This window comes from Squalius cephalus, assembly GCF_949319135.1.
Source record: "Squalius cephalus genome assembly, chromosome: 6".
Taxonomy (NCBI): Eukaryota; Metazoa; Chordata; class Actinopteri; order Cypriniformes; family Leuciscidae; genus Squalius; species Squalius cephalus.
In genome coordinates this window covers 44,793,536-44,813,583 of record NC_137127.1, presented here as the reverse complement: position 1 = coordinate 44,813,583, position 20,048 = coordinate 44,793,536, and the positions used below count along the sequence as shown (strand labels likewise).

General features: G+C 37.7%; 1 protein-coding gene across 3 annotated transcripts in view; it reads left to right on the top strand.

Moving 5' to 3' along the window:
- clmpb (CXADR like membrane protein b) overlaps nucleotides 1–20,048 on the top strand; it is an 88,789-nt gene that overhangs the window by 56,830 nt on the left and 11,911 nt on the right. For 2 of the 3 annotated variants that reach the window (XR_013821528.1, XM_079874305.1), the window contains exons 2-4: nucleotides 9,089–9,246; nucleotides 15,440–15,635; nucleotides 18,372–18,539. Coding sequence is in view for 2 of the 3 variants with exons in the window: in XM_079874305.1 (XP_079730431.1) it covers nucleotides 9,089–9,246; nucleotides 15,440–15,635; nucleotides 18,372–18,539 (522 nt within the window). In the remaining variant the exon portion in view is untranslated. Of the gene's footprint in view, nucleotides 1–9,088; nucleotides 9,247–15,439; nucleotides 15,636–18,371; nucleotides 18,603–20,048 lie in introns of all 3 variants that reach the window. The other variant, XM_079874304.1, reaches the window with a different exon arrangement.

The following is a 20,048-nucleotide window of genomic DNA, read 5'->3' as shown; positions in this document are numbered from 1 at the left end:
CTCAATATTTGTTCTTGTGGGGAGGATTTTTTTGATCCCCATGAGGAAAACAGCTTATAAATCATGCAGAATTATGTTTTTTGAAAATGTTAAAATGCAGAAAGTTTTCTCTGATGACTTAGGTTTAGGTGTAGGGTTCGGGGATGGAATATACCGTTTATAAAAATCATTATGTCTATGGAAAGTCCCCATAACACATGGAAACACATGGTGTGTGTGTGTGTGTGTGTGTGTAAACCATAGCAGACGTTTGGCAGATGAAATGTTTTTGATTAAGGGTGTGCCTGCTGGTATAGATTGAAGAGAACTTGAAATGTGTATTTTAAAAATTGTGAAGGACGATGTTGGAAGCTAATAAACTTCCGAACAGATGAAGGCTACAGATGATCTCACTGAAGAACAAGTCTTTAAAACAGCAGATGGAAAGTCTGTTTGTGTGACTTTATGCTTCTTCTTTTTTTGCATACAGTGTGTGCACAACTTATCATATCTGTCCATGCAGCACATTCAGATGTGACCTAACTTTCATGCAACATTCAAAATCATCTGAACCATAATAAATTATGGATTATTGTTTTGTTTTTAAAATCAGTTTATATACAGTACATTACAATTTTAAAGAACTGTTTTCTATATATATATATATATATATATATATAGTGTATATATAGTGTAGTGTGTATATATAGCATTGGTTTCTCCTCACACAGACATGCAAGTCCTGTTGTTGATGTACTATATTTCTCGCCTGGTTTTGTCATAACCTCTAAAACACATCCAGCCAAGCTTCCAAAGGGCGAATATAAAAATTAGTTAATTCTGCCACCTGTCTGGAAGTGCTGTAGTGCTCTACTGCTCCGGGGGCATGAATATTTCCGTGTTTTCTCATCTGCAACGGCACATTATCATGTGTCAGAGAGAATCAGATGATGTGTGCTACATGTCAGCAGCGCCCATGAATTTATTTTCATAAATGAATTGAATTGAGTTCAGTTGAGATGTGAGCCATGCAGGGCAAAGCAGCATCAGGGGTCTGAGGGTGTTTCAACAGAGTTCAACAGCTTGTTTACACTATTGCTGCACTATGTGTGTTTGTTGTCCATGTTCTGATTGAATACACACACATATATGTATATAAGTCACTTTTGCTTCAGTGTTCTATTTTTGTATAACAATATTTCTATTTATTTTACTTCCTGAACTTTTTTGGACACATCTACATTGTCACTAAATAAAAAAACACCAGCGTTTCACTGAAAATCGCCTATAATAATGTTGTAATAAATGGCTATAACTTGCTTAAGGATTGTTAAATGTAGACAATGTCATCTGGAAATCTAGAACATCCAAGTAAAACTTTCTAAAGGAAAAAATCCAAACTTCAGGAGGTTTTGTTTGAGTTGAGTAAAAAAACACACATACACACAAAAATTGCTGCCGTTTTTCTTAAATCTGGTAAATTCATCCATTCTAAGACAAAATAAATGTAAAATTTGGAATTTAAATGAGCTTGATTGAAACTTCAAGTTCTCCTTTTTAAAATGAGATATGGCACTTGATGCCGACTGCTATAATGGGTTATAAAAACAAAGAAAAGTACAGGTGAGTCTGGTGCTCCACAAATGTTCTAGGTCTTTAAGGGTTAAATGGACCATGGAAAACAGGATTGTCCTTGCTCTTCTGAAATAAAGAGCTGCATGTGCTATGTAGATGTACTAAACAACGCAAACCTCCCTCCCCAGTCAGAGATCGTTCATGAAAACTGCACCACGAGTCAAAACAGTTTGGTCTTGACATTAGATCGGGTGACTGAGCATCTTTGCATATCATTGCCTATTCAGTGTTTAGAAACATGGCCTGTCAGTGTAAACTACAGCAGTGCATGCGGTTAGCCAATCACAGCAGATGTAATTTACATATAAAGTCTTACACATAATGTCTAAAGTACAGCACATAAAACAACCTGTTTAAGGAACTGTCCTGGTTAACATTATAAGTGAACTTTAAGGATTATTATTATTATTATTATTATTGGTAACACTTTATTTTAAAGGTGATGTAGTTACATGTTTACCATAGTAATAAAATTAAATTATGCATAATTAACATTAGTTACTAACCCTAAACCAAAACCGGTAGCACTTTATTTTACAGTGTCCTTGTTGCATGTTATATCTACTTACCATAGTAATAAAGGTAAATTAGGCATAATTACATTCAACTAACCCTCAACCAAATCCGGTAACAGTTTATTTTACAGTGTCCATGTTACATATGTTACATGTACTTACCGTAGTAATAACAGTAAATGTAGTTGTTCAATATTACTTAGCACTTAATAAAGTGTAACCCCAAAACCTAACCCTAACCGTAACTCCATAGTAAGTACATGTTGTTAATTAATATTAATCAGTACTAATTTGAGTAAGTACAATGTAACTACATCATCTGGTGTAACCTTATTATTTAGTAACTAATATGTATTAGTAACAGTAAAGACAAAAAGTGACAGTAAATACATTTAAAAAGGTTACAAATGATTTCTATTTCAAATAAATGTGGTTTATTTCTATTCAACTATTCAAGTATCCTAAAAAAAAAAAAAAACCATCATGGTTTGCAAAAAAATATGCTGCAAATTCAGCTTTGCCATCACAGGAATACATTTGGTTTAAAGTATATTAAAATAGAGAAGAGTTATTTTAAACTGTAATAACTTTTAAATGGTAATGGATATAGCGAATAAAAGTAACCACAGGTATATAACATAGATTCTCGAACCATATATATATTTTTATATCTGAGATATTTAGTACAAAGGTACTGTGCTGCAAAGTAGTGCTGCAAAGGTACAATATGCTTAGACATTGACTTGCTTAACAGCCTGTTAGTTAACAGCACGTATTGATTATTCTGTTAAATTCATCAGGAAGTCAGTTTCATTGTGTGTTACTTTACATGCCAGCAACTGTCCCTGAGCCTCCCAGCAGACAGACAGCTCACGAGAGATCGCGGATAACAAGACGAGCAGCATTAGAGTGTGTAAGCTCTGCTTGATCTGTTCTTAAAGTAAGACTCTTAGAGGTCAAAGGTTAAAAGTTTAGACCATATAGTTAATTCAGATAGACTTATGTTGGACATTGTTTGACTAGTTTGATTTGCCTTTGCTCCGGTTCACTGGGACAGTGAATTTCTTATCGCATGTGGGTTAAAGAGGGATTGCATTGCACTGAATCTAATTTAAATTCTGACTCGACTAGACTGGAAGTTTGTGTGTTGGCTAGCGCTTCAGATTGAATTATGAGATTATTGCTTATTAGCAGTCATTGTTTTGGTTAGCACGGAATCTCCTTTACTTCCTTTGTGCTCTGAATGTAATCCAGGGATGGACGTGGTCGTAAATTCGATTTGCAGGCTTTTTTTTTTTTTGCAGAGTTGAGGGGTTAAGGAGTTTAAGGACGAGATTTTGAGGTATCGGTTGTTGACGGTGTGGTGACTAGCAAAGGAGATGCTTTTCATTGAGTGTGTGAGAGAGGTGAATCTAATGGAGCACAACTCCCCCTAGGGCATTTTCACAGAACTCTCTCTCTCTCTCTCTCTCTCTCCCTCTCTCTCTCTCTCTCTCTCTCTCTCTTAAAATCCATTTCATTTCCATTTTCCTTTGTTACATTTCCTCTAAAGAGGTAGTTTAGTCTAAAGGGAAATTGAATGCAGTAAATTGACAATTTAAAACATCTGCAGCAGAAGTGGGAACACAAGCCAAAGAAACCAGAAGCTTACTACCCTAACCATACTTGCCTTTAAGACTCTTTAGCTCATGTCATGGCTTCACACATAGAAAGTGTTGTAGATTTTTGCTAAGCTGTCAGGTACACTCTCAGAAAAAGCTGTCACTGTGGCGGTACCTTTTCAAAAGGTACACCTTTGTACCTAAAGAGTGCATGTTAGTCCTTCAAAGGTACATATTGGTGATAAAAGTGTACATATTAGTTCCAAAAGTGTACATATTGGTACCTAAATGGTACATATTAGAACCCTTTGGAAGGGTACTGTCCCAGTGACAGCTTTTGTACCTTTTTCAGAAAATATACAGTGAGAATGTAGCTATTTACGCTTAAAGTTGACATGAAACCCTAATCTCAATCAATTTTACATGTATCTCAGTGTGAAATTGGATATTTAAGAAGGAAAATTGTAGGACTTGATCTTGATCAATTTAAAAGTGGTTTTTAATTACCAGATCCATGGTGTTGAGGGGAGGGATTTGTGGTTAAAATATTTCATCAAAATGCAAAAACTTGCTCCAATTCTGAAATGATTTTCAAGACAAACTATCTTTGTCCTTGTGCCAATAAATCATTCAAAATATGATAAGAAACATGTATTAAGAAAGCTTAAAGGGTCCATTCTGATTTCATGTTGACACTAAAACAGAAAAACGATCAGATTCCTCGGGTCATGATGAATCCATCAATGCATATTTTGCAGCATCGGACCAATCGCCTTTCCACCATTTTGAATTTTGTCATAAACTGTTTGTTTTTTTTAACTCTTTGACATATTGGCATAAAATTTGGTAGACATCATCATCGACATGTCCTGAAGGTGCCTGAAAGGTTTTAAGACAGCGCCACCTAGCATTCCGAAGAAATAAGGATTTCTACCAAAACTCTTATAACCTTTGAAAATGTTGTATGCTCTTGATGTTGATCCGTTCGTTGGTTTATTTATATTTCAAAGATATCTCATTTGACATTCGATTGCTTTGTTGCGTCATGGAAAGGATAAAGTTTCCAATTTCAACATCACGTAGCTCTTCATTTCAGCCTGAATTGAAGTATAAAGCAGACCAACATGTGAAGCAGTGCTATTAAACCACCTGGCTGCCAGTATGCTGGATATTTTTGCTGCTGAGCTTTACCTTCCTTGAAGGAGGATGAAATTAAAACAGCTTTCATTCTGTTCTTTGATATCTTGCCAGCTTGTTCCAACACATTATTATGTCCATCCGTAACGGTAACAGACGAGGAATGACTCAGCAAGCTGAGCTCCAATGTGCCTAAGGAAATATGCCGTCAAAGGTCTGAGCAGAGAGATACACCTCTCACATCTGGGCCTGGATGTGGGGAGAGGACAGGAAAGATAGTTATTGCATAGTTTAATCACATATTTCTGAGTTCAGATGTGTGTGTGTGAGAGAGAATAAGGGCATTTAGCATTTATCTGCACAGAGCTAAACCAGTGAGAACGTCCCAGGAGACCCAGTCTGGCCCGACAGAATAGTGTCTGCTTCTTCTCAGCACAGACAATTCATCAATAGTGGGTCAACTAAATTGGTTTTTCAAAAATGGATGCCAATATGCTGGCTAAAATAATGCTATTGTTTTATGTTAGCAAAATACATGTACACAAATTTGTTGAAGTCTAATGAACAAGAATTCAAAATCACTCAAACAGTATTTGAAAATACAAAATGCATCACCAATTGAGTTGACTGTCACTATATTTTGAATCTTTTGTTAATCAGCCTATCAGGCACAATTATTGGCCGATGCCTCTCAAATCAAAATATTTTAAATATTAGTAAAAAATAAGTGTTTTAAATATTTATGAACAGCCACACAGCTGAGGAAAAAAACATCAACCAACGAGTCCCAAGTTTCTGTAAGTCCCAATGAGCACCTAAAGAAAGCTTTGATGGAGCGTTTGATGGATAGAAATGAATGCAAATAGCTAGTTAGTTTAAAATGTCTTTTCATCCTTACCTTCACAAACACTTGGATTTCTCTTTTGCCATCTTGAGCCGTACCATCCCCACTGAAATCAATTGACTTCAGTGTTTCTCACACATGCCTAACTGTGGAGATCACACCAGATGATGGAGTATGCAAGCAATGCATTAAAAAATCATGAGCAGGGCTGACTGCAGGGGAGCTTCATGCTGCTTTTTTGCTGACTCATTGTTTTAGTTTGGCAGTTCACGCGAAGAGACAAAGAGCCATGGCAGAGCAGTAATTTCTCTAATTCTTCTCACTGCCTACAGCCTATTGAGATCATAGTGCTGAATCAGAAACACAGCTTTAATGAGAATGACTTGAGGACGCACCCTGAAGAGACCCATGCAGATCTCTTCTGGGTTTTCTCATTAAACCTCTCCAGCATGGCTGACTCAGTGCAGGTACAGTACTACATATATGTCAACATTTCCATTTTATGCTAATTCAGTTCTTTCTGTTTTAAGAATAGTATGTGCAGGTACAATATGCTGTAGAATAGATCAACCATACACTTTTATTTATAGAAACAGAGAGAGAGGGATAGTGGCCTACAGGAGACGATGGGGAAACATCATTTGCTTGACTCAAACTCAAGCTATCTCATGTTAGCATCAAGGGTCAAAAATGTCAAAGAATGTTTGTTAACAATGAGGCCTCAGGTCCAACAAACAACATACTTTTGTGAAAAAAAAAGTGTTTGTGGCTTTGCACATTAACTTAAAACTATGTTTGTTTGAATCTGAAATGCTGACAAAAGTGTCAGACTCAAGTTTTCAGTCTAGCTAATTAGCATTAGCGTTAGAGCTCAATGTATTGAATCTCATGTACAGGTCTGGTAAACAATGGCGGGTCCAACAGGGCTAAAGGCTCCACGGGGTAAAAGGCTCCTTTGATTTTATTTTCCTCTAAACCACTAGATGGCACAAAAGTTGCCGCAGCACTTTCCAAAACATTCGCTTTTCAAGAAACACGCGGATTTTTGTCTGATCCTTGATGCGATAGCGGGCAGCAGCGCAAAGTTGATTCTGCGCAAATTTGATCGAATATTTTGTGTTTTTTTAAATGTTGTAGATTTAAGTAGCAAATGAGAATTGCTAAAATTATTGAATATATTCTGAGACAAAGGTCTTGTTAATGATTTTCAGTTTTGTTCAAGCTAATTAAACCAACATTTTTTCCAATAACGGAAGAATATGTAAAAGTATGGTATTTGCGGTAAAAGGCGCATCTAATGAAAGATCTAAAGGCACAATAATTAACTTGATAATCAATATCTGGCTAACTTTTCCATTTGTGGACATGACATGGTTAGATTCAGATGGAAAATATCATATATTAAGATGGGTGTCCAACTTAGAGATAATCACCATATTAAACATATCATATCATAAAATATGATTTAATGTTACTACTGTAAATCTAAATGAAATGATTATGGGATCTCATTCAATGCTTTCAGAATCTTTACTTTTTTAAATAATTTTGATGATGTATTTTTAAAATATATTTTTATATTAACATATTGTAATGACGTTGTGGAGGTCTCCTGGCCGCACGCCCTGGTGATCTCCAGGAAGATCAAACCATAAATCGCATTATGCATTACATCCCGTTGATTCTGTATTATGACGCAGTAGGAACAGTGTTTTGGCACAGGTGGTGTCTCATGGGTTGCAGACAGTCACTCATGCATGTCAGTCAACTAATCACGAGTGCTTTGTTAGCGACACGTGGCGCATGCATTCTTACCATGACGTGGTGATTGCCAAATGAGCAGAGCCAGACAAAACACACTTAAAACCGCACGTCCATCAGTCTCAAGTCTGTGTTTAGCAATACAACTCATTCCCTTCCCTATTCCCTCGGGTTGAAGAGCTAAAATGAGGAATGTCACAATATTTACAGAAGCAGGATGAATCTGTATGCTGGCATCATTTTAGCAACTGTTGCATAGGTGAAGAGTCTGCAGCTATTTGTGATATTCGACAGCAGATTAAGTGTAATGTTATGCTAATTCCAGAACTCCATAAATATCTGTTGGCATAAGAGCGGTGAAGCTGTGAGTTATGCTGCATTGTTTGTGTTGCAAGCTCCTCTCACCAGGTGGAAGGAATTGCGCATCTCGTCCTATTCCTGCCTCATGGGACCTAACTAGTCTGCAAATCCCCACGACGCCTGTCTGTAATGCTACTCAAGCCTCCGGCAATGTCCTACAGCCTCAAGTAAATTAGCCAGGATCCCTGTGGCGGGAAGAGCTATAGGTTCATAGAGTCTGAAATAGTTTACTTGATGTGGACTTGCCATTTTGTGGTGCATTTGTAAATGTATAAATTGGAAGAGTGTGAAAATCTGGGGTTTGGGGACTTACTAACCTTCCAAAGTTGAACTAAAGTATTTTTTTGTGTTTCTACAGTGTGTCTTGTTAGACTGCATGATAAATGCTGAAGCCCATGCCAGTCTTAGAGGAATTAAAAAAACTGTAATGTATCTATTCCGAAGTGAAACATTTAGTGAGAAATAGTTCAAGTGTAAAATTTTATCCATCACATTTCCAGCTGAAATGACCACTAGTGGCAGTAAAACGCCAACAATTTTTATTCCTTTTTAAACAAAGTATAATTACAGGGGAAGAATTTAATTTAACTTCTTTTCAAGAGGTTACTGGCACAATACTATGTTATGACCTCAAAACACTTTTACCATAGTGCATGATTTGTGATCTAATACATTTTGACATTTTCATCACATTCACAGCTCCATATGTGTGGCTTTTTCAAATGTAATAAACTTGCTCTGGTAGTGGGACAACATTGCACTTGTGATGTGAAGAGCTCGAGTATGAGTCCTGTGAAACACAAGGCACAATAAAAGAACTCAAAGACTTGTAGAAACAAACTAAAATTGAATGTTTGCTTCAGCACATGTGTTTTTATCTCACATTGGCTTTTTTAACCCTGTCAATTAGGATTATGGCAAGGTTTAGTGTAGCTGGTACATTATTTTTGAACATGATAGAGCATTAACCTTTTAGCACCACTCGCCAGACATTTCACTTCTGAACTGCTGGGATACGTACAACAGCCAACGTAATAAACCATTGCCAGTTTCACATTCATCTGTTTCATCTGGATAAAACTGGACTCCTTTAAGTGTCACTCAAGGAGGAACATGATATTGTCTTTCATTGAGACTGGGTTGCAATAAAATCTGGAACTTTTTTAAAGAAAGTAAATAATGTCCTAAATGTGGAATTGTCCACCAGTCCATCGCATGATTTCACAGACATGCTGTGTTTGTATCTTTCTCTACAGTGCTGTTGAGTTTGCTCTCGACTGGGGCTCAGACCGAGATGAAGAGGGTTGTCGGGGACAACGCCACATTGCCTTGCCATCACCAGTTCTGGCAGTCGAATGGACAAACACTGGACATCGAGTGGCTCCTGCAGAAACCTAACGTCAAACAGCGCGTGGTAAGAGATCTTTGGCTTTTTTTTTTTTGGCCCTCTCTCTCTCTCTCTCTCTCTCTCTCTCTCTCTCTCTCTCTCATTATACTTCTCATCCCTGTTGTCTGTCCTCCTGGTCTCCAGTCACTTGGTCTAATCATGTTATATTTGGATGATAACAGTTTTAAAAACCTGAGGTGATTTTAGCGTTACAGATACTAGCCAGAAAAACAATTTTGTATTCAGAAAGGTCAGTGCTTATGTCGCCTACACAAATTCCAGTTGAGTATTCCTGCTATGTAGTTTGGTCAGGGAGTTGTATTGCTCAAATGGTCCAAAAATTGTTTTCATAATATTTTTTTTGACAAGTTGTAGGGCTAATATTTTACAAACCTTATTTTAATGATTTGTTTTTCAGACCTGTCTTCACTCCTGTGTTGATAATGTCTTTTTGCTGTATTAGCAAAATACACACAAAAAGTGTGTATACAGCCCTATTGTTTTCTGAAGGCAAACCAACAAAATATTAATAACTATGCTCAAGTTAATGTATGCTTTTTCCTGTGAGCTTTTTGTTTTTCTATGCATTTTTTGTTGTAGCTTGCCTTTTCTTTTTGTCAGATAAATACCTTAACCAAGTTTAGTGTTTTGCTCTTCCCTCATATTTTAAATTATATATATATATACACTCACCTAAAGTATTATTAGGAACACCTGTTCAATTTCTCATTAATGCAATTATCTAATCAACCAATCACATGGCAGTTGCTTCAATGCATTTAGGGGTGTGGTCCTGGTCAAGACAATCTCCTGAACTCCAAACTGAATGTCAGAATGGGAAAGAAAGGTGATTTAAGCAATTTTGAGCGTGGCATGGTTGTTGGTGCCAGTCGGGCCGGTCTGAGTATTTCACAATCTGCTCAGTTACTGGGATTTTCACGCACAACCATTTCTAGGGTTTACAAAGAATGGTGTGAAAAGGGAAAAACATCCAGTATGCGGCAGTCCTGTGGGCGAAAATGCCTTGTTGATGCTAGAGGTCAGAGGAGAATGGGCCGACTGATTCAAGCTGATAGAAGAGCAACTTTGACTGAAATAACCACTCGTTACAACCGAGGTATGCAGCAAAGCATTTGTGAAGCCACAACACGCACAACCTTGAGGCGGATGGGCTACAACAGCAGAAGACCCCACCGGGTACCACTCATCTCCACTACAAATAGGAAAAAGAGGCTACAATTTGCACGAGCTCACCAAAATTGGACAGTTGAAGACTGGAAAAATGTTGCCTGGTCTGATGAGTCTCGATTTCTGTTGAGACATTCAGATGGTAGAGTCAGAATTTGGCGTAAACAGAATGAGAACATGGATCCATCATGCCTTGTTACCACTGTGCAGGCTGGTGGTGGTGGTGTAATGGTGTGGGGGATGTTTTCTTGGCACACTTTAGGCCACTTAGTGCCAATTGGGTATCGTTTAAATGCCACGGCCTACCTGAGCATTGTTTCTGACCATGTCCATCCCTTTATGACCACCATGTACCCATCCTCTGATGGCTACTTCCAGCAGGATAATGCACCATGTCACAAAGCTCGAATCATTTCAAATTGGTTTCTTGAACATGACAATGAGTTCACTGTACTAAAATGGCCCCCACAGTCACCAGATCTCAACCCAATAGAGCATCTTTGGGATGTGGTGGAACGGGAGCTTCGTGCCCTGGATGTGCATCCCACAAATCTCCATCAACTGCAAGATGCTATCCTATCAATATGGGCCAACATTTCTAAAGAATGCTTTCAGCACCTTGTTGAATCAATGCCACGTAGAATTAAGGCAGTTCTGAAGGCGAAAGGGGGTCAAACACAGTATTAGTATGGTGCTCCTAATAATCCTTTAGGTGAGTGTATATTATTTATATGAAGAGTTCAGATGCAAAAGCCTCTAAGTGCCAATTTTCTTCTAGAATGATCATTTTTATGAAGCTCGTTTATTTAAGTTCAGTAATTTCAAATGGCAATGAAAATTACCTATTAATTGCCATTTAAGTGAAACTACTGAACTTAAATAAACGAGCTTGATAAAAATGCTAATTCTAGAAGAAAATTTCAGATGGCACTTAGAGGCTTTTGCATCTGAACTCTTCATACATATATATATATATATATATATATATATATATATATATATATATATATATATATATATATATATATATATATATATATATATATATATATATATATATATATATATATATATATATATATATATATATATTGGCCACTACTGTGTGTGTTTGTATACTGTATATAATCCAAATAATAATTGTTTTGTTAATAATAGTTAATAATTTGTGTCATTTTGTTACCATCATATTTTTTCTCCTTTTAAAGTATACCATAAATAGGCTAATAATAAAAAAAATGTTTTCCTAATGATGTCATAACTCTTTTGGGACAAGTGAAAGTCTCCTCATAATTTTATATTTTGTGTTTGTCAGTCGGGGACAGACATATAATCTCAACCTTGTAAAATATACCGTCTAGCAATCTCTCAGAACACCATAGCAACCACACAAATAACCCAAGCAACCGCTAGTTATGACTGTCATCTCTCTCAGTGTGACAGCCTGTGACAGTCTGTCAGCCGTTTCCACACATCTCTCTTTGAAACGCACACCCGTCCGGTACGCATGTATCAGGACACCTTACAGACGCTTCACCCATCTCTCTTTCTCCCTCGCTCTCGCATAAACACATTCAGATAAGAGCTTCGTCTTATCTGCCTGAAGTGGGAATCTTTCTCTGTGAAACTAACATTGTTTGAACACAGCTTCAAGTTTAGATATCCTTCATGTAGAAGCGCACAATAATTCATCAGGGGGAAGTCAGAAGGCGATATACTTTCAGATGAATTGAATTATCTGATTGTGATAAGGCTTTTTATTCCCCCATGCACATGACAGACAGCGATCTTTCCTTTGTTTGAAAGTATACACAGATCTGTTGATATAATCAGTTGAGATTTCATTTCTGAAGAAAGAAAGGCCTATAAAGAAATTCGCATCACAGTCTTTGAAACCTCTGGGACGGCTGGCTCATCGCATGTAATATTTAATGGAAAGATAACAGTTGAGACGTCATTAATTAAAATCAAATGTCTGAAAATGTGATTAGGAATAAAACTGAGGCTCTGGCATAATAAATAAGTCATTCTTTTGTTTCACTGTAAGGCTTGTGTTACTAGAAGCGTTCAGCTTGTCAACATTTAGCCACAGCTTGTTTAGCAATGTGTTGTAGACTCTAAGGAGATGTGTTCACACACACAAGAATGCTACTGATAATGCATTGAGTGGTTTTGCATGTTTAGCATGGCCCAGTTTGTCCCTCCTGGTAAATATTAGTGATGGGTCGGGTCATGAACGATTCGTTCATTTTGAACAAATCTTTAATATGACTCGGGACTACGGAGTTGTTTCAGAGAGTGATTCGTTCATTTTGTGTTGACCGCGCATGCGCAACATCCTATGGGTTCTGTATAGGAAACGAAATGATTAGTTCATCTCTCGAATCTTCGGGTTCGGGTCCGACTCTGAGTCTTTCATTCTTCCTGTCCGTCCCATAGAGAATATGCTGTCAGTACCGGAAAGAGAAATGATTAGTTCATCTCTCGAGTCTTCTGGTCTGATTCTTCTCAGTCTTTCGTTCTTTTGTCTCGTGATGAACGAACGACTCAAACCGAAGACTCAAAAGATGAACTAATCAATTCCTGTATCCGTTCAGCCTATATGGGGATGTCACGTGATGAAAGAATGACTCGAACCTGAAGTCGATAGACTCGAAATGTGAACTAATCAATTCTGTATCTGGTACAGACTGCATAGCTCAGTTTATGAGGATGTCACGGGATGAACGGACGGCTCAGATCGGGAGGTGAGGAAAACTAACAGACTGCATAGCCTGAAGATCCAGATAAATTAATTAATCGTTTCTGTCTCTCATAATTTGGCCTTTTCCTTGCATTGAAATTTTTTTCTTATTCTAAATGCGATCAACATTTGATGTGTTTGGGGAATTTGGCTAACGTAGCATTTTAAATACATTCTGCTGAAATGAACGAAATGATTCGAAAAAAGATTCGTTCATTTTGATGAACGAGATTCAAAGATCCGAGTCTGTAAAATGATCCGAACTTCCCACTACTAAATACTGTAATTGCACCATATTTTTTTGAAAGTATTCTGACTGAATACAATTTCTGCAAGATTTCTATGCTCACTAAGTCTGCATTTATTTTATCAAAAATACAATTGAAAAAAATATATTGTATGTGAATATATTTTAAAATGTAATTTATTCCGTATTTATTTTAATTTATTTTATTCAGTGTCACATGATCCTTCAGAAATCATTTGAATATGCAGATTTTTGTGGAAACCATCCGTGACACTTTTTTTTCAGGATTCTTTGATGATTAGAAAGTTCAAAAGTACAGCATTTATTTAATCTATTGCAGCAATATAAAAGTCTTTACACTCACATTTGGTCAAGAAAACATCATACTGACCCCAAACTTTTGAATGGTTGTGTGTGAACCGCAGATATTTTGTTATATTATGCTAGGTTGTTGTAGCTGATTTTTTTTAGAGGGCTCAGATTTTAGTTTTAGTTAGTTTTACCTTTATTGTCATTGCATTGTATACAACGAACTTTGACATCTCTCATAGAAAAGAAACTGTATTCATCCATATTACCCACATATACCAACACACATAAAAACAATAAAAATAGCTTAAAGTGTCTTAAACTGTCCCAAAGATCTGCTTAAAACAGCCTAAACTGCTAGTCTTAGGTGGTTTAAGCTGATCTCCCAGCTTGACCAGCTGAAAAGTACGCAAAAACCCTTCAAAACCTGCTAACAGACCAGACAGAGTGAAAGTTTTAACCAGCAAACCTGCAATGTATACTTGCCTTTGACTTTGCATGTTCATGTGTAGTATACGTCGCATGTCAATCCATACCGTTACTGAGATGAACGGAAATACTAACAAAGCTCTCTCCAGCTATATTACACCTATACTTGGCTAAGGCAAACAACCTCTTTCTTTGAAGTGAAGCCATAACCTGTGACTCAGATGTTCCTCTTGTTAGAGAAGATTATTCTGCATGGCGTCAATTGTAATCTAAATAAATAAATATGACAAAGAGTATCATGTCATGACTGTCAGTGATACTGGATGCACACAAAAAGAATCACAGATGTCTTGGCCAGAAATGCAAATGAGTTTTGCAGTGTGTGTGTGTGTGTGTGTGTGTGTGAAACGAGCAGTCATCGCAGACAGCTTTGGCAGGTGAACCCAACTGCAGGTCTGCTGATGTGTCGTGGCATCAGCGTTTAGTTCTTAACCCCAGGCATTCAGGAGGCTGTCACAGTCAGACTGTGTGTGATTGTGTGTGTTGGCAGCTGTGTTTGTGTGTGACAGCCATTTAGCATCTTTTCCAAGGGTAGTCAGCACAGGTAAATAAGAACCCTTTAAATAAGAACCTTTTGTCTTTTGCACAGAGTAGTACAGTTGTCGCGAAGTAACCATCAGAAGAAGAAAAATAAAGAAGAACAATAAAGAAAACAACCAGATTTGTACATTTTCTGAAGAAAATTAATGTGCTTTCTAATGCAAAGTTCCACGCTACAATGCTAGAGTGTTGCAGGCAGTTGTCAGGACATTACTATGAGTTTCTTGAGTGTTTTCAGAATTTCATTCTTTGACTGTAAATGTATTCTGGGTGGTTTGGGTATAGTTGCAAATGTGTTATTCTGAGGTGTTGCTGTATTTTTATGAGGTGTGTGTGTGGCTACTAGAGTTGTAAGGGCACTGCTATTTGGCATTTATATATATATATATATATAAGTAAGTATTGATTACCTAATAATGAACTCTCTTAGTGATATTACTGATTAGTTAAGCTTGTTTCCATATTAGTTAATTAATAGTAGTAGCTGAAGTGTTAATGTAGTCCTACTCATTAGTCCTGCATTACTTCCTGCACAGTTACTTATTAATGATGGACCATTATTCTAAAGTGTTACCCAAAAAGTTTCCAGATGTTTTTTAGCCTGTTTTATCATCCCTTTGGCTTCAACTTAAATAGATGTCTGATTCCACTGATTTCTTTCATTTATATGAACGCTATCTGTCTCTCTCGCTGTTACATTTCAGATCATCACATTCTTCAACAATGAGGTCTACACCCACGACAACCATGCCAGTCGTCTGTCCTTCGCGAGCGACTACCTGAACGGAGACGCCTCTCTGCTCATCAGTGATCTGCAGCTGACGGACTCTGGAGAATACCACTGTAAGGTCAAGACTGGCGGCAAATACCACTGGAGCCAGGTCAACCTCATTGTGCTGGGTAAGGCTCGTCTTCCTGGAATCAGCTCCCGACCATTTCCTCCATCAGCCAGCCTCACACTGATTCAATTTGATCATCATTCAGATTACAAAATTTGGCCATCATTGATGTAATCTAGAAATATGTTTGGTTGCGTTTGCTGGCCAGTCACTCTCAACTCTGGTGGCTGGTTGTGTTTGCTTCGCTTTGAATGGTAAATCGAGAGGATGCTAATTTGAAATGGTGGGATGAGAGAACATTGATTGAGCTCTATCTCTTAAAAACAGAAGAGGCAGAATTAGGAGCTTATGTGATTTCAATTCTTCTAGCAAAACAGTTTACTGTCATCCCAAATGAGGTTCAGATGAGCTTCTCATGATTTGATATTTTGCTACGTCTGGTTTCCATTATTAGACCGCAGGGTTTCCAAGCCGTCATTCAAACGCAGTATCTCTGACACCACAGCGCTCAGCCAAGAGAAGAACTGGAAAGAAAGACGTTTCTTTTTATTTAGACTCATCTCTATCATATGCTTTTGTTGCGTAGTTCCTATTTTCAAGGACTCGCAGCTTATGCCGAGCAGTTTGAAGTTGTATATCACGTCCTAATTTTATTTCCTAAATCATTTTATTACCAGATTAGTACGCTAGCCACAGAGGGACAGGATATTGGTGTAAAGTTGAAAGAATGAGAAAAAGAGAGATAAATGGGAGGATGAATTGATGTAAATCCGGCCTCCACCCTAGAGTTTCTCTCATGTATTAGCATATCACAGAAGATTAGCTCAATTCTGCCTTCCCATAATCCTCATTCTCCACCCCCTGTTTCTCTTGCTACTCTTCTTTTTTCTTTCCTCTTCGTCACTCTATAAACACATTACAGCGAGTTAGTGTTCACATAAGGATGTTATTTTCAGCCTTTATTTTGCCTTTATCGAAATTTGCAGTTGAGAGTGGACAGGAAATGACGCACACGCATTAATCATCATTTTTATTAATTGCTTGCAGCTACTGTGAATGATGGTCCCTCTAAGCTCTGCTTGTTTCCTGCAGATGTCTTGAATCAGAGCTAAACGAATGGGCATTGTTTCAACTGGAGTCCATCCGCATGTTCATTGATTTTCAGTATGGAGCATAAGCTGTGAAAAATCTTGTTCGCTGATTATTTTATGAGATGAGGACCGCATCCTGGAACCGTACAGTTATTTCAGGCACCAATTGGAATTGCAGGAATAATAACCGTATTGTTTCCAATCATACAGTCCACACAATCCATGGAATTTTATTTTACTGTCTTGTCTTCTTGTGAACTTGTGATCTCAACAGAACAAGACTAGATATATAATATTTTAAATTAGTTTTTATTTTTATATTTTCTGTTTTCATTTAAATTTTAGCAATTTTGTTGTTTTTGTCATTTTTATTGATTTATATATATATATATACATATATATACGTCTATATGTAGTTCTACATAAAAATGAGAAGTGCTGCATTGGCAACTAGCTGAAATAAAATGGTTGTAAAATCTTTTTTTATGGTTGTAATTTTAGTTAACTATAATAATCCTGATTCTGTACAAATATTCACATATACAGTGAGACACAAAACAAGACCAATTTTTGGCATTTTTTTAATTTAATACGAAGTTATTAATGACAAATTCTATTATCAGCATAACAGCTTGAGTAACGAATGAATGTGAATTTCATATATTATTTTTTTGTTGTTTTTGTCATAACTTTTCTTTGTTTAATTTTTTTTTTTCTGTATTTCTCTAAGTTTATTTATTTAGTTATTTTTCTAAAATAGATCATGTTTACATTTTTAAAAGAATGCCATTGTAGAAAATGGCACTAACTCTGCACAAATGTATAGAGTGTTTGATAGCTGGATCGGTTCCTGCATCCGTCTGATGTGTTTGTGTGTTTATAGCCTGGGTCAGGATAGGGCCAGAAAGGGCCACAGAGGTCTACAGGCTGTCTCCCAACAGTCATTCAGCCTCCAGACAGATCCCTCTGGACAGGCTCATCTCACTGACCCCAGAACAGTTTAGAGCAGTGCTGCGGTAAGCAGGAGACCAGTGGGACTGGTCTGAGGTCACTTGGTAACTGTTGTGAGGCAGTGTGGTGTTTGATTTGGCTTCAGTGTGCACTCAGATCTGCTGCGTTAGGTCATAGGGGAGTTCAAACCAGGACAACAAATCCTGACCTTTGCCCAAATCCTGACCCCTGCCTCCCCAAATGTCACATTTGAGATGGATTGCCTCTTTGATATTGATTTTCCTGCAAAAAAAAGGCAGTGTGCTGAGTTTGCAAGTTTTAGTATCATATGTAGATTAAAAATACTGCTTCAAAGTGTCAAAAAATATCAATACAGATAGTTAGAACACATCTATACAGATTAATATATATATAGACAGACATACAGATAGATAGATGGACAGAGAGAGAGAGAGAGAGAGAGAGAGACAGATCACTTATTACAAGAAAAATCTTTGTTTCATGTTTTGTGCTAAAAATTCACCATCCCTGATATAAAAGCACAACCATTTTTCTGGATGCCTGTCATTTAACCACTAGGTGGTGTGACCCAGTTACCAAAAACCTGGGCTGGTAACTGAAAGGTAGTTGGTTCAAACCCCACAGTGGCTTATATGTGAATCTGGGGCTTGTTTCTATAGTACGCTGCTTTGGATAACAATATTAAATGACTGATTCGTTAACATTAACACACATTTGTGTTTCCTCGTCTACAGTGAAGCCCTCTAAACCCCGCTGCTGGATGGAGGGCCGGCTTCTGGAGGGCAGCGATGTGAAACTGAGCTGTAAGTCTTCAGACGGATCTGACCCCATTCAGTACAAATGGGAGAGAGTGCTGGATAAAGGCAAGAGTGTGGGAAAACTGCCTCCCCTCGCCCTCATCGGTGAGTCAAACACCCAAACGTCCCGCAAACCAGCATATCGTACCTCACTCTGGACAGAAAGAGGTTTGTACAGTTACTTGCTGCTAACTGTCTCAAATAATAGTCTTAAATGTCTTTCAAAGATCTGTTGCCATGAACCTCACACACTTTGACAAATGCATCGCCTAGTTCTTCCACAGAAGTGCTGATTGTAGCAGATTAAACCTGTGAATGTTGGCTCTATTATATTAGCCCACAATATGCATGATAGGGTTGTGTGATATGATGATATACAATGTGAAATGTGTCAACCGGTAGAGATTTAGCTATATATTTACAACACAAGCAGAAGACTATAGCCTACACTGCAAACTGAATTCAACTGATTTGCATTCACACGTGCCTTCAAAATAGATTTACTTGTGTTCAAAAGTACAATTTTTTTTACTTAGCCTATTGCTTTTTTTTTTTTTAAAGTCTCTTATGATAAACACACCTCTTATGCTAAACATAGTCAGACTACATTACAAAATACAGCAAACGATGTTTGACAGCCTTTGGCTGTTGTTAGAATTCGATCTCATTGGTTTCTGCTTGGGAAAACAAAACAACTTAGCGAAAGTGCAAGAACTACACAAATTCGAGTGTAATGTGGCTTTGCAGATGGGACGGAGTAATGCACTTTTTCTGAACAGTTTCTCCTGCTGACACCAGATCATCAGAGCCCCATATTGTTTTACAATCTATTTAGCCGTATGCAGTCAGTGCTGCAGGAGAGATGAACCGTGCCTTCGGCCGAGCTCAACAATTAGCCACCCTCATCAATGACCACCTGCTCACTCTAATAAGCTTTCCTTGGCCGATAAACATTCCACCACTCCTGAATTCACTGCAGATCGTGGATCACAAGAGGGATGAGGGGACAGGAATGGGGGGATGAAAGAGGAGGCATTGCATCCTGGATGTGTAAATGATCCAGGCGACTCAAATCACTCTGGCTGACAAACGCGCCTCGGTTGAAGATGCAAACGCGGTTCTCGGGTCTCAAGACACGAGCGTTCCTCACAGGCTACAGGGAAACATTTACTGTTCATCTCATCTACTGGAGCTCCAGCAGAACCATGAATCACCCTGACACACACAAACACTAATTCATTCACATAAACGCACACACTTTACTGGGTTTGCTCTCACTTCCTTCTCTGATTAAAACACTCTGTTTGATTGAAACCTGTAAAGTAGTGTAGTAAAGGAAGTCGTAAAAGACGGGTAACACTGCTAGCACTGTTTTGTAGGTTCAGGATGAGTCTTGAACTGGAGAGCTGCTCATACTATAATCCTGCTTCATCAGCATTGTGTCCTTGAGCAATGCACATAACACAATACACAAGAAAACTTGCAAAATATGACGGAAACACCCATATCTAATTCTACTCGGGAAGTTGGGGAGACTGGTGGCAATTTTATCCCTTTAAAGTCACGGTGTAACAGAAGTAGCGGCAGATTGTTTCTTTTGTGTAGTGACGTTCA